The 18079-nt window shown below is 43.5% G+C and overlaps 1 protein-coding gene and 1 long non-coding RNA gene across 8 annotated transcripts in view; both read left to right on the top strand.

The window, feature by feature from the left end:
- TBC1D1 (TBC1 domain family member 1) overlaps positions 1–12959 on the top strand; it is a 189756-nt gene extending 176797 nt beyond the window's left edge. For all 7 annotated transcript variants that reach the window (XM_039540595.1, XM_039540593.1, XM_039540596.1 and 4 more), the window contains 3 exons: positions 593–762; positions 6114–6284; positions 12167–12959. In XM_039540595.1, coding sequence (XP_039396529.1) covers positions 593–762; positions 6114–6284; positions 12167–12367 — 542 coding nt within the window. In that variant the 3' untranslated portion in view covers positions 12368–12959. The remainder of the gene's footprint in view (positions 1–592; positions 763–6113; positions 6285–12166) is intronic.
- A 4-nt stretch (positions 12960–12963) lies between these two features.
- Positions 12964–17806, top strand: LOC120406184. The gene is made up of 2 exons (XR_005599126.1): positions 12964–14612; positions 15331–17806. It is a non-coding gene; the product is annotated as an uncharacterized LOC120406184 (long non-coding RNA).
- Positions 17807–18079: the final 273 nt, after the last annotated feature.

Here is an 18079-nt window from a genome sequence, read left to right as displayed (position 1 = left end):
ACATAGCCTAATTCGACATAGCCATGTCAAATTTAGCGCTACTCCCCTCATCGGGGAGGAGTACAGAATTCGAACTAAAGAGCCCTCTAGGTCGAACTAATTAGCTTCCTGGTGTGGACGGGTGACGGTTAAGTCGAATTAACGCTGCTAAATTCGACATAAACTCCTAGTGTAGACCAGGCCTTACATAGCATTGCTCAGTTCATGCCCTTGAAGCATATGACTTAGCTAGCATAGCTGAAAATACAGTTCAGACATAAAATATATGTATATCTGATCCTTTCAAAAATCCCCCACACTGTGTGTCTTATTGACTTCCTGTGATGCAAATTCCATGGATTAAAGAAATGTTTCTTTTTCAGTGTAAAACTTTTATAAAAGTTCCGTTTCCGCTTTTAGTGTAAGGTACTGTAAAAAAAAAATTGTTTAACTAGAAAACACAATTATAAAAATGCCTGATTGGTGAATATTTCTAGTCTCTTGATCTCTATAGTATATGAAGGTGTTATACTTTGGAAATTTTACTGTTGTATTATTCTTATCAAAAGATGTGCTTGTTTTACGTACTTTTTGTTTTTCTTTGTTTTCACAGATATGCTCTTTCTTCAGGGATCAGAGGTTATATTTAAAGTGGCTTTAAGCCTGTTGGGAAGTCACAAACCCTTGATTCTGCAACATGAGAACTTAGAAACCATAGTGGATTTTATTAAAAACACTCTCCCAAACCTGAGCTTGGTACAGATGGAAAAGACCATTAATCAAGTATGAGACAATCTGAACATTTACCTATTATCAAGAGAAATTATGTTCTTATTAACAGAAGTTAGGAGCAGTAGTATTCTTTTGTAAAATCACAATGGAGAAAAGTGCTTGTGCTATTCCTAGTTGAGAATAGGTTACTAATTGTAGTTTGGAATATGTTAAAGAAGCTTTCAAACCATATTACTTATATAGTACCTGGGCATCCTTACATATTAGTTAGTCATCATTAATTGCATTGTTAATTACATTTACAGTTCTGATTTTTACTAAGTGTATTTAATTGATTTTCATTTTGTTGGCAATAATACTGTATCCCAGGTACAGTGCATTCTACAGGATAGGCAGTAAGGTGGGCTGAATGACTACTAGGCTTACCCATTTCCAGAGTCTGATTCTCTACATCTAATTTCAGAAGAAAAAATAGTTTTACAAGAGCCTTGTGCATGTTATCTTTTCTTACCCACGCCATAGACGTCTCTTTGTTGATGATGTCTGCTCTGCCAAGTTGTCTGATGCAAGTTTGTTAATACATAGCAAAATGCTGTGGAACAGCAAACTTGTCTTCCAGACAGAGGAGATGGGATGGTATAGTCTCCTGCATTCCGTCATAGTACTGGGAAACATTGAGTCATCCCTCAAGATGTCAGTTATTCCATTGGGGAGGGAAATGATGAAACACTGCTGTGATAAAAGGTGGTTCTAACGGATGCACAGTGTAGTCTCATTTATCCAAATCTTTTCCTTGTCCCTCGGTGTGAGGTACATGCTACAGAGGGCATCTTTCTCATGCTGGGGGACAAGGAAGGGATTGGGATAATGTGGAGGTCTGGATAATAGAGAAAAGACCCACAGTCAGCATTGCGAAGAGGAGGACGAGACCCCGCGTGCAGAGGAGGCCACCCTGCTGAGGAATGGCTCCTGTGGCAGCCAGGGAGACCTCTGCAGCCTCACCCTCACAGGAGTGATGGAGCAGGGGCATGACAGCAGAGCTGCAGCGTTCTCCCTGCACTGCTGCAGGACCAGTGACACCTGTTCCCAGAGGGTGCCGGGGGACGGTAGGGTGGCTGGCAGGATAGAGCAGAGACATCTCCCCCTAGCCTGGACTGCAAGGAGGAGGACCTGGTAGCCACCCCACTGCTGAACGGCTCCTGAAATCCCGATTATCTGAATAAAATCCATGTTGCCCAGGCTGTTTGGATAATCAGGAGTATACTGTATTTGGGGGTCTGTGAAGAACACAGATAACCCGTGTTTGCAGTGGTCTGCATATAGACCCTATTATCCTGAAAATGACCTGGCCGTGACAACTGAGTCACAGTGAGGGGAAATACAGATGGCAAATATTGCTATTTTATTATCTGTATTGCTGTAGTGCCTAGGAGCCCTAACCATGGACCAGGACCTCCTTGTGCTAGGTGCAGTACAAACACAGAACTGAATTGTGGTGACTTTTTCCCCTTTCCCCAAAACATGATGAGGTTCACTCTGCAGTTGGAGCTGCATTTGCCTGTCCACAGGTAGACTTGGGGGGGGAGAAGTGAGAGTGGCCTTCAAGCCAGAAGGATCCAGGGTGAAAGCACTACAACCCTGCAGAATGGCCTTGGGGGAATGGCTTTCTCTTTGCTGGCAGCAATGCTCCTTTAAAACAAACATGCTCATTAAACTAGCTAAGGATTTTTCCCAACACTTAATATTAGAGGAAGGTGGGCAAAATTAGAGAGGATTGGGATCTAAGGGGGAAGGACATTAAAAGTGTTGGTACTCTCCAGAGGTAGATTATGTACAGTGCACAAAAGCCAGAGTGCAGGGTTTTACAGAGAGACCTATGCCTGAGGGAAACTGCTAGGTCTGAGGGAGGGAAACTGCTAGGTCTGAGCAGAAGCGACGGGGTATTTTGCCCTGCGTTCAAACTGCTCTAGTTTCAGAGCAGGCAGGTAAAATGACCTGAGGACTGAACAGCTGCTCTCCTTTGATGAGGACTGCTGCTCTAGAGAGCAGCTGATTGATCGCAACTTCTACAAGGCTACTAGGCAAATCCGTATCTTCCCACCTCCCCCAACTGTAGCCTGTGGCTTCCATGCCATAACTTGCCCTAAGTTTGTTAGCTTTTTAGGTGAAATTTTTGATTTGCCTAACGTTCTGTCCTTTTGGATTTGATGCTTTGGTTATGACAGCAGGGACTTCCCTCCCCTCTCTGAGTGCAAGGGAGTTTGGAAGACAGCGGTCATGACAAAACTAACAGTTTGCCTTGCTGAATTGCATAGGTTGATTCTGAAAGTCACAACTGTGTATTTTCTACTGAATCTTTCATTTTCATAGAAAATGGAAATCCCATACATGCAAATGAAAAATAGGAAGAATAGTAAGTAGCCAATGAGGCTCCCTCAGGAGCTCTTTAATTACCTGAAAATCAAAAAGAAATCCTACAAAAAGTGGAAATGTAGACAAATTGCTACAGATGAGTACAAAAGGTAGCAAAAGCATATGAGGACAAAATCAGAAAGGCTAAGGCACAACATGAGTTATACTTTGCAAGGGACATAAAAAGCAATAACAAGAGGTTCCATAAATACATTGGGAGCAAGGGAAAGCTGAAGGAAAGTGTAGGTCCTCTACTTAGAGGGGAAGGAGAGCTAATGGATGCTATCAAGAAAGCTGAGGTGTTGAATTCCTATTTTGCTTCAGTCTTTACTAAAAAGGTAAATTGTGACCAGATTCTTAACACAATTAATATTAACAAGGGGGAAGGAACACAAGCCAAAATATAGAAAGAAAAAGTTAAATACTATTTAGATAAGTTAGATGTATACATCTAACAGCAGAGGCTTATGAAATTCACCCTAGAGTACTTAACAAACTAGCTGATTCAATCTCAGAACCATTAGCGATTATCTTCAAGATCTCATGGGTGATGGGTGAGGTCCCAGAGGACTGAAGAAGGGCAAACATAGGATCTGTTCTTTTTAAAAGGGAACAAAGAAGTGCCAGGGAATTCTGGACCAGTCAACCAAACATGGATACATAGAAAGATACTGGAACAAGTTATTAAACAATCAATTTATTAACATCTGGAGGATAATAAGTAATAGCTAACATGTATTTGTCAAGAACAATTCATGCCAAACCAACCTCACATCCTTCTTTGACAGAGTTACTAGCCTAGTGGATCAGGGGGAAACTGTAGATGTGATGTATCTTGATTTTAGTAAGGTTTAGACAGTCCCTCATAACATTCTCGTAAGCAAACTAGGAGAAGTTGTCTAGATGAAATTACTATAAAATGAGTTGAAAGACCATACTCAAATAGTAGTTATCAATGGTTCGCTGTCAAACTGGGAGGCTATATCTAGTGGGTCCAGCATAGATCTGGCTTTGGTCCAATATTATTCAATATTTTCATTAACGACTTGGATAATGGAGTGGAGAGTACACTTATAAAATTTGCAGATAACACCAAGCTGAGAGGGGTTGCAAGCACTAGAGAGGATAGGATTAGAATTCAAAATGACCTTGATAAATTGGAGAATTGGTCTGAAATCAACAAGATGAAATTCAATAAAGTACTACATTTAGGGAAGAAAAATCAAATGCACAGCTACAAAATGGGGAATAACTGCCTGGGCAGCAGTACTGATCAAAAGGATCTGGGGGTTATAGTGGGTCACAAATTGAATGTGTGTGATGCAGCTTCTAAAAAGGCTAATATAATTCTGAGGTATGTTAACAGGAGTGTCATATGTAAGACATGGGAGGTACTTGTCCTGCTCCACTCAGCACTGGTGAGGCCTCAGCTGGAGTACAGTGTCCAGTTCTGGGCACCATGCTTTAGGAGAGATGTGGACAAATTGGAGAGAGTCCAGAGGAGAGCAGCAAAAATGTTAAAAGTTTTAGAAAACCTGACCTGTAAATTTAAAAAAAACCTGGTTTGTTTAGTTTTGGGAAAAGAAGACTAAGGGGGAACCTATAACAATCTTCAAATATGTTAAGAAGATGGTGTCAGGGATAATCTATGTATTCTTGGTCCTGTTTCTTGAGGTTCCCTCTAATCCTATGTTTCTATGATTCTGTGATTTACTTGTACCTAAACTATGTTTGAGATCCAGCCTTTAATGTTCAGAAGCCCAAACATTTACACTCATGCTGCAATAAAACTATTAGGGATCATTTTTATAGTGTGAGTAATAAGCAGGTAACATGAATTCTAAGATTTTACAGTCATCTTATTATACAGCTGATATCTTCTTAAGTTATATCCCTCCTGTAGCAATGAAAACTTTACCCCTTGTATCCCAAAGCAAATGAGGAAAACGGGCAATATTTCTCATTACTTCAATGAGTATCTCAGATGGGAATTGACTTTTGACTCCTTTCCAAGAGAAATATGATACAAGAAGTTAAAATAAGGAACAACTGATTAACTTCTGTACTTGGGGTATTTTCCTATTGTATCTTTATTGAGTGACTCAAGTTTTGTTTTCCATTTGTTTCTGTGATTTGACATTTGTGTCATTCTCATTTCATCTTTTCATTGCATTCAGTGAGGTACTTCGGGGCCTTAGAGTAATACGGTCTACCACTTAGCTTTCCTGGAAAATTGGAAAGCAAATATACTAAGACCACAAGCAGGGGGAAGAACATTATAGTATTTTTTTTTCCCTGTGGTTCTCTCTCAATGTACTTTGCTTTATTTGTCTGCCTTTAAAGCATAAGGTCTCTTGAGCAGGGTGTGGCTCAATATTTGTCTTGATACAAACTGAGGATACTGTCAATGATTAACAGCTAGTGATTAAAAATAGAATTCTGCTCCAACATGGTTTAATGTTTTCTCTATGAAATCTTTTGAAGTAATGATAGAGTTTTAATATTTTTTCAGACACTAAAAATATTATAACAAGATCAGAAATAGGTGAAGTAGTTTGCACACACAGTACTTTTCATGTGCTATATGAAAGTAGATAGGTATTATCCACATTTTTCATGTGTGGTGGCTGAAGCACAAAGGGGTTTGAGCTACAGTTTTCAAAAGTGACACCTAAATTTGGGCACCTCCATTTTTGGATGCCCAACTTGACTTGAGTTTGGAACCTAAAAATGGAAACACGTAAAACGGTGGCCACATTTTGTAAACTTTGGTGTAAGTTACCTCTGAAAGTCATACAACAAGTTAATGTCAGAATTTGAAATGAACTCATGTCTGACTCCCGTGCATCTACCCATTGGACAGCACTGTCTCAAGACTATGGGACATAAGCTAGAAAAGTACTCTACACCCTAAAAATAAACCAACAGAATTTTTATGCATTTGATTCTCTTGATCTTCATAGCATCTAATACTGATATGTGTATAACAGGTGTTTGAAATGGATATCGCCAAGCAGTTGCAAGCTTACGAAGTTGAATATCACGTGCTTCAGGATGAGTTGATAGATTCATCTCTCAATGACAATCAGAGAATGGATAAGTTGGAAAAGGCAAACACTAGTTTGAGAAAACAGAACTTTGATCTACTGGAGGAGTTGCAGGTACAGTTTATATTTCCAGCTAACGAGCCATTGAACCATTGTTTGTACATATTTTCAGAAGAGACCATTGTATAGAGGAGATGTGGGCCAGATTTGATCCAGGTTAAGGCATAACTGAAATTACTGTCTTCAGTGTTTCCTATTTACAGTTGGTACCAGGTGGACTTACCAGTATTTAAAACCTTTTAAGTTTGTGTGGAGCAGAGGTTCCCGAATGTAGGGCTTGCTGGTGGCCTATGGAAAGCTGGCTGGGGTCACATGATGCTGGCTCACTCCAGTTAATGAAATTTAGCAGCTGGAGAAGACAGCTAAAGATACATTAATACAGTCTTAACATTATTTTCGCATTTAAGCAATTGCTGTAGTCAGGCAGTCACAAATGGGAGAGATGTCTATGAGACACATTCTCTATTAAGAGGTGATCCTTGTTATGAGAAAGTTTGAGAACCCATGATCCAGGATGATCAGAAAGACATGAAATAGTACATCTTGATGTCCAGTATCTGACCTCAGTCCATTCAGTCTGCAGTTGTGTCGGTGGCTGCTTCAAAACTCGCCCTCTGTGAGATGAGAGAGACAAGGCAGGTCTTCAGAGATGGTACGGTTGGTCTCTGAAGGAGCTGATCCATTCTGAACTCCTCAGTGCTCCTTCTTTCTGTCTGATCTGCAAAAAACATGTTAATACAACTTCTGAGTACATGGGTAATTTAAAGGGAATATGAGGGTAAGGGATGGGCTCTATATTTAGATTTTCAAGCCTCTTGGATCAAAAACAAAAACTTGGAAGCTAGATGACATAGTAGGTAAGATGGAATACAGGCCTTTGGATGCTTATTCAAATCCTACTCATCTTAGTCACCTCTAGGCATGGGAAACATAGTGGCAGGTTTGTTCCTCAGTCGTTGGCAGACACATTTTTTCCTTCTGAGGGCTTGTCTACACTACAGGACTATTTCGAATCTACTTAAAATTTTGATTCGACGATTCGACGATATAATATTTGTGTATATCTACATAACAAACAATTAATTCTTTATCCCACATTCACAGGGCCAGCTTCGCTTTTGGCGGTGGGGTGTGCACTGAACCCCCCCATCCCCGCCCCCCCGCCTGCCCATTTTTTTTTTTGATTTCCCATGCATGCATGGGGGGGAAATGTGTTGAAATCACCCCCCCCCCCCCGTCTCCTTCTTTCTTGAAAGCGGAAGCGAAATCTGTCGCGCTCTTCTCTTGGTCGGTTACGTACAGGACGGAGCAGCACACACTGAGCGAGCATGGAGCGCTCTGATCTCATGCTTGTTGTCAACTCCATTGTTATCCTCTCGCCTCACTTCCACACAGTGATGCTGAGACAGAGCGAGAGAGCTCCGGCAGCAGAGGAGAGAGGGCGCGCAGAGTCAGAGAGCACAGCCTCCAGCAGGAGCAGGGTGGGGCAGGGTGGGGTGGGGGGGTGGGGGTGGGTGGTGGGGTGAAACAATTCTGGGGGGGGGGAAACAATAGTGCTGCAGGTCTGGGACATAGTGCTGCAGGTCTGGGATGACACAGAGCGTAGGCGAAAAACTCTTGATTGTGTGACTGTGTTCCTTTGTGCCCTGAACTGCCTGTGCCCCTGCCTGAGCAGCCCAGGACACAAGCGCGCAGCCAGCCAGCGCAGAGCCGAGCAGCCTCTGGGGACCAGCCGGCACCACCAGCCAGCTGGGCACAGCGGCACACGTAGGCGGCCACCACTTTTGCTATTCAACCGGCTGTTCGCAACTGTCAAACTGCTAGCAACTGTGATCAAGTGACTGTCAATGTCCAGGCCATGCAGCAGATGGTGAATGCATGATTGGGATGGCCGGGTGGCGGTGGCATGGGATTCAGATGGTGGGGCCCCTGGCACGGAGCACCACCAGCGCAGCACATCACTACCACGCGGCCAGCCATTTTCCAATGGCAATGGTGCTGCCCTTGGGGCACGCTATCAACGCCATCAACGCTGGGGGGTGGGCAACGCGCTGCAGTTCAGTTCACTCTGGCTGGTCTGCACGCTTCAGGCGTGGCAAGGCAGTTTCTTTCTTCCTAATGGCAAAATAAGGCAGGGGGACCACAAAGACCTCACCCGGCCTACTGGCAGCCCTGCCCTGGCCTATGAAGCTGGCCTCAGCCGCCCTAAACACGCCTATGCCCCTGTCAGAAACCGGCAACAAGAGCAGAATGGTGGTGGAGTGGTGGTGGGACAGGTGTGGAGAGATGGCGACCTTACTGGTGGACTCCGTGCTTTCGCAAAAACTCAGGACCTTCAAAATTGCTGCCGCTCGTGCTCGCTTGCTGTGTGATGTGAGCCTTGCTGTTGCTGGGACAATCTGTGAGAGAGTTGGCTCGCCTGGCTGGTGAGAGCAAATCTTGGCAGCTGGGAAGAGCAGGAAATCAGAGATTCAGAAAGAATATCCCAGCGGCATGAGGGAAGAGAGGAGCGGCAGTGGCGGGCTTGAAGAGAGAGAGCTTGACTTGAACTTTTTCTGTGAGAGCAAGATCAAGATCATTTTTTTCCACTTCTTTTTTTCCCAAATCATATTTTTTTTTTCCCAAGTAAATTTTTGTTTTAATTTCAATTTCTTTTTTTTCGTTGTTCAATCATTTCTTGATGTTTGTTTTCTGTGTTTGTGCATGGGGTGGGGGGTGGGTGGTGTGGGTGTGCAGGGTTTGATGGGGGGTGAGGGGGGGGGGGTGGGGGGGGGTGGTGTGGGGGGAGAGGTTGGGGGTGGGGTTGGGGGTGGGGTGGGGGTTGGGGTTGGGGGGAGGGGGGTGGGGGAGAGGGGTGATTGAGGGGGGGGGAGGTCTATGGGTTTGGGGGATCGGGAACAGGAGGATGGGGACTGCAAGCCACATGCATGTGAAGGAAGCCTGCCTTTAACCACCACAGGCACCAAGCACAGACACTGCCCATGCAGCTGCCACCATGTGTGCAGTGCCTGGTGCCACTGCTGTCTGTGGTGTGTGTGTGTGCTGGCTGTGTGTGCCCACTGCAGTGACCAGCACAGACAAGTGAGCCAACACATGCTGTGGGCACAGAACAACAGAAAGAGTAACAACACCAGAAACACCAGACAATAAAACAGAAACAAAACTGACAGTAACAGTCAAAATACACAAATAATGTAAAACAGTAAATATTGGAGTTGGGTTGTGCTTGGTTTATTTGGTAGTGTGTTAGTTCAGCCAGTTTGCTCCGCCCCTACACATCAGGACAGTTGTCAGACTTCTGAGTTGCAGAGGGGGGCTTGGGGCGGCTCACCGCTGGCACGGACAGGGGTTGGGTGAGGGGGACAGGACTCTTGGCGTTGAGGGGGCGGTCTTGTGCACTACACAGGGGGCTCTGCTCCTGCTGTGCTCGGGACTCTGAAGCGAGTCTTGCTCTGCTGGTCTTCCTGCGCTCCCTCATCCTCCCCCTCTCTCCTGCTGCTGGTCTGCCTGCTATTCCTCTCCCCCTGCCCCTGCTGCTGCTCTGCTGTGCTCTCAGGCTCTGGCTGGCTGCTCCGCCTCCTGCTCTCTCTGCCCTGCTCGCCTTCAGTCTGGCTCAGGGGCTGTCTCTGGGCTCCGGAATTCCTCTTTTCTTCGTGGCATCCGACTGTGGGATGAGCGAAGGCATACAGATGTTGAAAAAGTAACAGATAAAGTGCAGCTAACACAGAAAAGGTCAAAGGTGGACACAAGTCACACATACAAGGAGAACAGAGTCAGTTAAAAGAGTCAGGAACAGGTCTCAGAATGAAGAGAGAACAAAGTGAAGAGAGAGCACGACAGTCGCCTATGATTGCAGCACGTCCTGCACAGCTGACAGAGTGCTGCTTAGCGAAGTGTTAAGCAGTGTGCAGCTGCTTCAGTTAGTTGAAGCTTGCAAAAGCCTAGAGTGCTGTACAAAAGTGCTTAGCTGTGCAAGCTGCTTGAAAGCCAAAGCTGCGCAGGTGCAAAGCAGAAAAGCATGCGAAGTCCTGAGGCCTGCCACAAGAGGCCACTCTGTTATGCTAAAGTCTCTGTGGGTCAAAACTGGCTGGCAAAAGGTCAATTCTTATGCTAAGAAAACTTGTTAAGCAAAAAATTTCTTATAAAATGTAAAATTCTTATGCAAAGTAAAATTCTGTAAAAGTAAAAGTCAAACATACACAGGCACTCACTAATTCTAAAGTGCACACACACAGAGTACACACATTCACATCACCCATCACAGTACAGAGAGCACAGACTGGACACAGAGAAGCCCTGAGAGACAGGGAGCAGCACACAGACCAGACATGCTGCCCTGAAGAGAGAGGCCCATCTGAGGAGGCCCATGGCAATGGCGAGAGCAGAGACCTGAGGCCCCCAAGCACCCATTCTGCAAGCTCTCAGGAAAGCACTCTTCCAGAGAGCTTCCAGCTGAGGCTTTTCCAGCTTTTCTCTGTCCCTTTTTCTCTCTATCCCCATTCTGCTATTATTATATTTTATTGTTTGATTATTTATATATATTTAATTTTTTATAAAATTTTTATTATTTATTCCTATATTTTTTCCTTATTTAGTTATATTAATACTTTATTTATCCTTTTTCTGTGTATATCCTTCCCTGCCGGTAAATGGGCGGATCCTTTGTCTGGGGCTGGTGTGAGATGGGATGGCGAGGGATGATGGTCAGGGTCATGGCCGGATCGGGGCTGACAGCCAGCTGTTCCTGATCTTACTTCCCTGGAACGAGCGCTCAGGGAGGAGGAGCTGTCCCCCTGCACTCTTCTGGGATGAGTCCTCCTCAGACTCACCATGTCTCACGGCAGACCCGGGGCAGTGGCTGCGGCATACCTGCGCCACTGGTGGGGGGCTCGCCGCCCGCTTGCAGTCTGGGGGCACCGCTGTCGCTTGTCTGCCGTTTTTTTTCACATTTTTGCCTTTTGCCGCATTTCCGCGCTGCATCACTTTCATCTTTTGCTTTTCTTTCACTTTCACGGCTTTCCTCCTCTTCTTTTCTGGCTCCGGCACTTCCTCGCCCTCAGCTTGACACTTCGCCGCTCACAGCGATCGCTGCCCGAGCTCCCGGTCTCGCGCCACTGACGACCCAGATTCTGGACTTGATCCTGGCTTTCTGCGCAGGAGATGCTTGCATCGTTGCAGGTGCCGGATTCCGCTGCGACGAGGCAGGCCAGACAGGAAAATCGCCCAGCTCGCAGCAATGCCTGCAAGAGACAGGTGGGAATTCAAATCATTCCAGGCTGGAACAAGTGTTCTGCGATTCAGAATTTCAAGAGCTGGCTGTGTGGCTGCTGTGAGCATCCAACCACCGCCGCACCAACAGAGCGCAGTTCGAGCAAGCATGGTGCGGCTAGCTCCAAGCCCGGTACAGCACCTCAAGCAAGCACACAGCCCAAAATTCTAAATTGCAGCGACTTCTACTTATTTAGGCTAGTCCTGAGTCATAATGTTTCTGTTCCTTGATATCTATGGAGTGTAATTTTGTAGTGAGTAGATTCCTGGATTAATAGTGATGCTATCTTTAATTAAAGGGTGGCAGCTAATAAATGTAAAGTTCTATTAGCTAATTATTTGTAGATTTAACTTTTAATCTGCTCTGTATTATATTCTAGGCTTAATCATACTAGCACCTAAACAATAAAGATTAGAGAGAGAAAGAGGAAAAAAATGGATTGCTGTCTGTAGACAATGCTATTTATAAGTAATACTGGGTTTGTGGAAGTAGCAGTACTTACACTTTAATTCAGTGTGTGTTTTCTACATAACTGGAAAATCTGCTGCAAACATGACATATCTCACTAGGACTTCTTAAAAGCCTGAAGGACTGAGGAGAACTCTGTCTGTAAGGTCCACTGGTTTCACAGTTTTTAGGAAATTCTTGTTTTCTTTTTCCCCTTAAGGTGGCAAATGGAAAGATCCAAAACCTAGAAGCTACAGTAGAATTTTTACTGAACAGTGAGTGCAAATTGAAGCAATCCATTCTCACTTTAGAGCTGGAGAGGAAAGCCTTGCTGCAGACAGTGGAAGATCTACGCACGCAGACAGGCAGCCCAGGTGGAAAACATCTACTTACCAGGCAAGACTGCCTGGATGCCAACTGACAGCTGCTATTGTAATGGACCAGACAAGTTCCACAAAGAGAAAGGGAAGAACTGTTTTTTACTGTCATCATTGGGATTTGACACTGTCTTCTTAGCATTGTCCATGCCTTACTGTAGCCAAGTGAGGGGATGGGAGTGTCTGCAAAAATACGAGAAGCACGTTTCTCAGGGAGGAGACTCTTGCTTGTTAACTTATAGAATTCTTGTGAACTATAAAATATGCAGTATAATGATGGGCAGGAATGAATAACTAAATAACATATGTACACTCCAGATACAATGTACTGTAAATATCTGCGGTCATGGACTCTTCCATAAGTGCTTCTAAACCTAAGTGCTTCATATTGGTTACGTGTGTTCCTTTTTCTATTTAGAAAACTCCATGTAAAATAGTGTGCCCTGTAAAAGGCTGGAGAATTACAGCAGTGAAGAGCTTCTGAACTGACTCTGCCTTTTTGGGGCTACAAAGTATTAGCATTCACAGATAGGTTGTGATCATACTCGATAGATTTCTGAGGGTGTAATTCCCCTGCGGCTTGGCTGGGTTCCACTAATCATGTTATTAAGGCCTCTGATAACTGCTTTGTGTGCTTAAAGGACCCTGGAGAGGTGGACTTGGTTGTGCGTAACTATAATTGTGGGGCATTTTGCCATCAGTTTTTATAAAACATACTGTTTTAATATGTTTTGTTTTGACATCCATTGTTTTAGTACTGTTGATTGACATGATCTGATAAATGTACCATTGAAGGTAACTGCATTTTACTTTCTCAACAGAATATACTGACATTGTCATGGCGGAGTCTGTCACTCTCACAGTATTGTAGTGGATTTATCATCATGCCTAAAGGCATCATTTTATTTATTTCTGATCTGCTGTGTGATGTCAGACAGCCTCTTTCAGGGAACTGAATGCCTGCTGAGTTTTAGTTTCATTTGGTACTCGGTGCCCATCCACCCTTTGGAGAAGAACAATATTTAAGACTCTTTCTCTGAAATGGTGGAGGCACTTCAAAGCTTGATTTTGTGCCAGACATACTTAAACTGCTTTATAAAGGATATTGGGCTAAAGTATGAATTAGGACCGCGGCCTATTTACAATGCATCTTTTGCGGAAGATTACACATTTTAAAAAGCTCGCTTTTCTGTAATATACAATGCAAGTAGTTTTCTGGCCAGTTAAAGCATCACTGTTTCAACTACAGGTGCAATAATGTCCAAGGAGATCCAGATAACTTGTTGTTGTTTAATTAGACCAAATAGTACCACAAAATTGTTCTTCCCCAAACTCAGTGTTACAGGTATCAATTTGCTGCTATAGTAGAGATTAGTATTTCAGATGCGAGTTTCCTAAATTGTCAATTTCTTATTCTTAAAATTTTAGGGCACATTTATTTCTCTAATCCACAATGTGGTGGAAGATCTTTTATCTTCATGCATGTTTCTCTATGGTACATTCTGCTTGCAGCTGTAATGTGCACTCTGGTGCGAATCAAATACCAGCATGTGGATTAAACTGGAGAATTTGCTCTTTAATTTCTAAGTTACAGATTGATTCCTGTAAATTTCTTAGATGTGGCTGGTTCTCCAAATCCACATTGATTGCTTAGAGTCTAAATTCTATACAAGCCAGACATTACAAATCTCTTTACTTCTTGTGTTTTGTTTTTGAATTGAGAAACCATACAGAAGCTCACACTTCACATGTTAAAATCTCTTTACATCATACTCTTTTACAGTTTGAGGGCTAAGTTATGTTGCATTTGGACATCTTGGGGCCATTACTCATACATTGGCTTTTTATATTAAACAAAAGAGCAACAGAGAAAAGTTAATGATCCATGCCAAAATTTATGTTTGCACGTTTTGTTGCATCTAAGTACAAAAACAAAATTCTCTGTGTGATAGTTCAGAAGCTAATATGTTAAGAGTTTCCCTGAGATCACAGTATGATTTTTAAATAGTTATTAATGAAAACTGATGGACATCAAACTTTTTTAGACACACTAAGAGCCCCAGTTGTGAACTTGGGACCTGCCTCTGTATCTCTTGGCTTAGGATGTATATTTTTGGTATGACTCAAGTTGTGCAGTAATTTGGCTGGTGTTCTGCTTCTCTCCCAGTGTAAGTGGAGGAAAGCCTCTGGCCCAAAGACTTTTTCAAGAATTTATTTTCCTTCAGACAATATGATGCTGAGTTGAAATGGGGGCTAAAACAACTTCGCAGAGGAGAGTGTGGTTAGTAGGTAGGCATCCGTTTTCAGTCTCAAGTGTCCACATGTTTGTGACCGTTTGATTTTGCCAAGAAGCAGAGTTTTCCAGGGTGAAACCTGTCCATGTACAAATGCACCAGATTTTGCTAAAGTTCCAAATAGCCCACCTGACTGACACACTGAGGCCCAGGCCATCCACAGCACAGGAGCTGAGCATTAATGGGAGAACTGCATTAGGATCTCCCTTGCTTACATGGCATCAGATGAGTGGGCTGTTTCTGTGGGATCATTTTCCTGCCTCTTCTGCCCTGTGCCACTAGATCTCAACGGGGTGGAGGGGCAGGACGGAAGAATGTGGAGTAAGGGAGGTGCCCTGCTCCAAGTCACCAACCCTTGCAAAGCCCAGGCATTTCCATGCAGAAATGAGAGAGAAGTAATAAAGCTTGGTGGTGTTATGACACCTCTGACACACACCTTCAGCTCCCCTCTGCTTCTGGGGACTCTACCAATAGCAGTATAGTTCTGTGTTGCTGAGGGAGAGGATCCTGAACTATCCCTACAGGCTGGCTGCTGTATCAGAACAGAAAGCAGCTCCCTTACCTGTAGTTAAGAGATACTAGCGAGTTGGAAACCCATAAATCCATGTCCTAGACCCAAAAGGGAAAAATCCTCCCTCCCTTCCAAGGGTACGGTCTGAGGAAAGCTGCAAGTTGAAGCTCACAGAATTTTCTCCCCCTTGCCTCTCCCACAGGTGATTAGTCTCTGTCCTTTCCCCCACCTCCCCCGATGGTGTGCAGAAAAGGGGGAGAAAAAAGAAAAGGGGAAAAGGAGAGCGACTTCCCAGGATTCCCCAGGAGGTGGTCCCAAGAGTTCATTCCCATGCACAACTTGCGCCTTACGCTGTGCTCGTTCTGTGAGTAATATAAGGGTGCTGATGACACACACGCCGCTGCCCTCATTGTTTTCTCGTTGGCATGTCTATACCTTGGTCTGTTTATTTTTAAGAGATCATTATATAGAACCTGAGAATAATGACACAGCGCCCATCATCTGAGGAGGTCGATGCACTTTACAAAGGTGGGTAAACATTATGATTCCCCTTTAATACAGAGTGAGGAAGTGTATCACAAAGGAGCAGAGAGATTTGTCACAGGTTGCACAATGTGTTAGTGGTAGCTGGGACTAAAATCCAGGTCTTCTGAGTCCCAGACCTGCACTCTCAAACACTAAATAATTCTGCCCCTTGTTGGTTACTTCAAAATCTCTGGCTTTTTCTGATGTTACTATGGTCCGTGATATTTTCTTTTCATTTTCAATTCCCCTTTTTCCTTCCCTTCCCCACTCCAAAATGTACACTCCACAATGAGAGTGCTTCTTCATGCTTTCAAAGGAGGTGGATAAACCTTAGGCCAGATTCTGTGCTGCAACTCTCAGGAGAGAGAACACAGGAAGGCAGAGGGGATCGACGGTGGCTTCAGTACCTTTGTGGCTCTCAGATTCTAGCACTAATTAGAGCAGTGTCTTGGGGCTGGTCTGACTACTAACAGCTTCCTCAGACTTTCTAATGTGTTATTCTGCAGCCCAGAATGTCCAGAGGACACAGTGCTGGAGTAGTGTAAAAAGCAGAGCATGGGCAGAGCATGGGCTGGAATCTGACCCAATGACTGTAATTACACTCTTCTCCCGTTGATCTCACACCCACACAGGCGTAGTTCAGCTGGGAAGCTTGGCTCATGGAGAAGAATGGGAACCTGAGGCACCATGAATGTATTTTCATATTGGAGGTTTTGGGTCTTTGGTTTTTCAGCACAAAGTTGAAATTTTCCATGGAAACCAAACACTTCACATTAAGAATTTCATTTAGTCAAAACCCAATTTTCTGTCCAAAACCAGGTTTGATGGAAAATTTCTGATCCACCCTACTTAATACGCCCCATTAATGTATGTGTCCCCATTTTTGAGACACATGTAGATATTACGGAACTGCTGGAGCAATATGTAAAAAAAAAAAAAATTCTGCCCTGTTACAGTTGCAGAATTTGAATATTGAACTAAAGCGTTATTTGTTTAGTGGAAATTAAGCTCTGTTTGTTTCATCAGTGCTCGCTGAATGGGGACGTCTTGTGTTGGGCTGTGAAAATGGGTTTATTGGCAAAAAGGGTAGACCGTTATTTGGGTGGTTTGGCCACTTTCCCTTTCTTGGAGCAGATTAAGATTTGTTAAATTGGTTCCCTTTTCCAAGCTCTTGAGGGGTGAAGTAAAGAAGCCATTGGAAATGCACAGCAACTAGTGTCTGGGATCTAAAAAGACCTGGGAAGTGTGCTGTGTGTTCCTGAGTGCTATCTACTGGTACTTTATCACCTAACTCTTAAGTACAGACATCTCTTTTATAGAGCACTCCTATTACACAGACAAGGTGGTCTGGTGTCAGGGGGCAGAGATGCGATGGGCAGCAAATCCTATTGGCCTGAGGATGAGAGATTCTGTCTGTTTTTGCTAGTCATTAGGAATCAATTGCTAGGTCTGGGCTAGAGAGCAAGGATGAGAGCAAGTTCCACAAAAGGATAGAATTTCGTAGAATCCTATTTCTCTCATTGGTCAGAGGAAAGAATGGGGTAGAAGCGTGAGTTCCTTTGGGCAGGGGAGAGCATCTGGGGAGGTTGGGGTTCTACAATTGAATATTAATGAGAACCCAGCATGGGCGTTCTTTTATGTTGCGTTCAAATAGACATCCATTAATTAATAGAAATTCTGTAGCTGGCTCGTGGGAGAATAATAAACCACATTTTTACTTTATATGCATACACCTTTATATGCATACACCTTTCCCATTCTTTTCAGTGCACATGTCTTGTCTATTTGAAGACAATTTCACCCTTATTGTGGAATAAGAACAACACATCTGACAAGTTTTAAGGCTACCCAGTAATGGTCTCCACATTCAACCTTAACAATTACACATTTCTCCCCTTGAATTTAAGAGACTTAAGACCATTCCTGTGAGCCTTACACATGTGAGCAGTCTCTGGGCAGTACCATTGCGAGTGACAGGAGTGAAGCTTTGCATGATCATATCCTGAACTTTATTCCTGGTTTCTAGCTGTGTAAATGATTTCCATATATATTTTGTGTGTATACAACATATAAATGACTTGTATTTTTATATCAGTGAACTTAAGTTTGCATATTGCAGTTTTTACCCAGTAAATTTAATTTTTGAATGTTAACCTCTTCTGGTCTTGTTTTATCAAATTACTGTAGTGATAGTGTGTGTGAATATCGGTGTTTCCATTACACTCATTTCCACCTGTATATTTTTTGCTGTAGTAAGCACATTCTGCATGGAGGTTAGTGCGCTATAACTGAATATACAGCTGATTAACAAAATGAAAATAAAGCAGTGGAATATTTATATAACTTAAAATTGAAAACTATTTGATGGGCTTCTATTGTATAGGGCAAAAACAATTAATTGCTAAGGTTTGAAAGACCCAAGTGCC

The sequence above is a fragment of the Mauremys reevesii genome, linkage group 5 (genome assembly GCF_016161935.1).
Source record: "Mauremys reevesii isolate NIE-2019 linkage group 5, ASM1616193v1, whole genome shotgun sequence".
Lineage (NCBI taxonomy): Eukaryota > Metazoa > Chordata > Testudines > Geoemydidae > Mauremys > Mauremys reevesii.
Note: the sequence above shows the minus strand (reverse complement) of the source record. Positions and strands in the feature narration are given on the sequence as shown.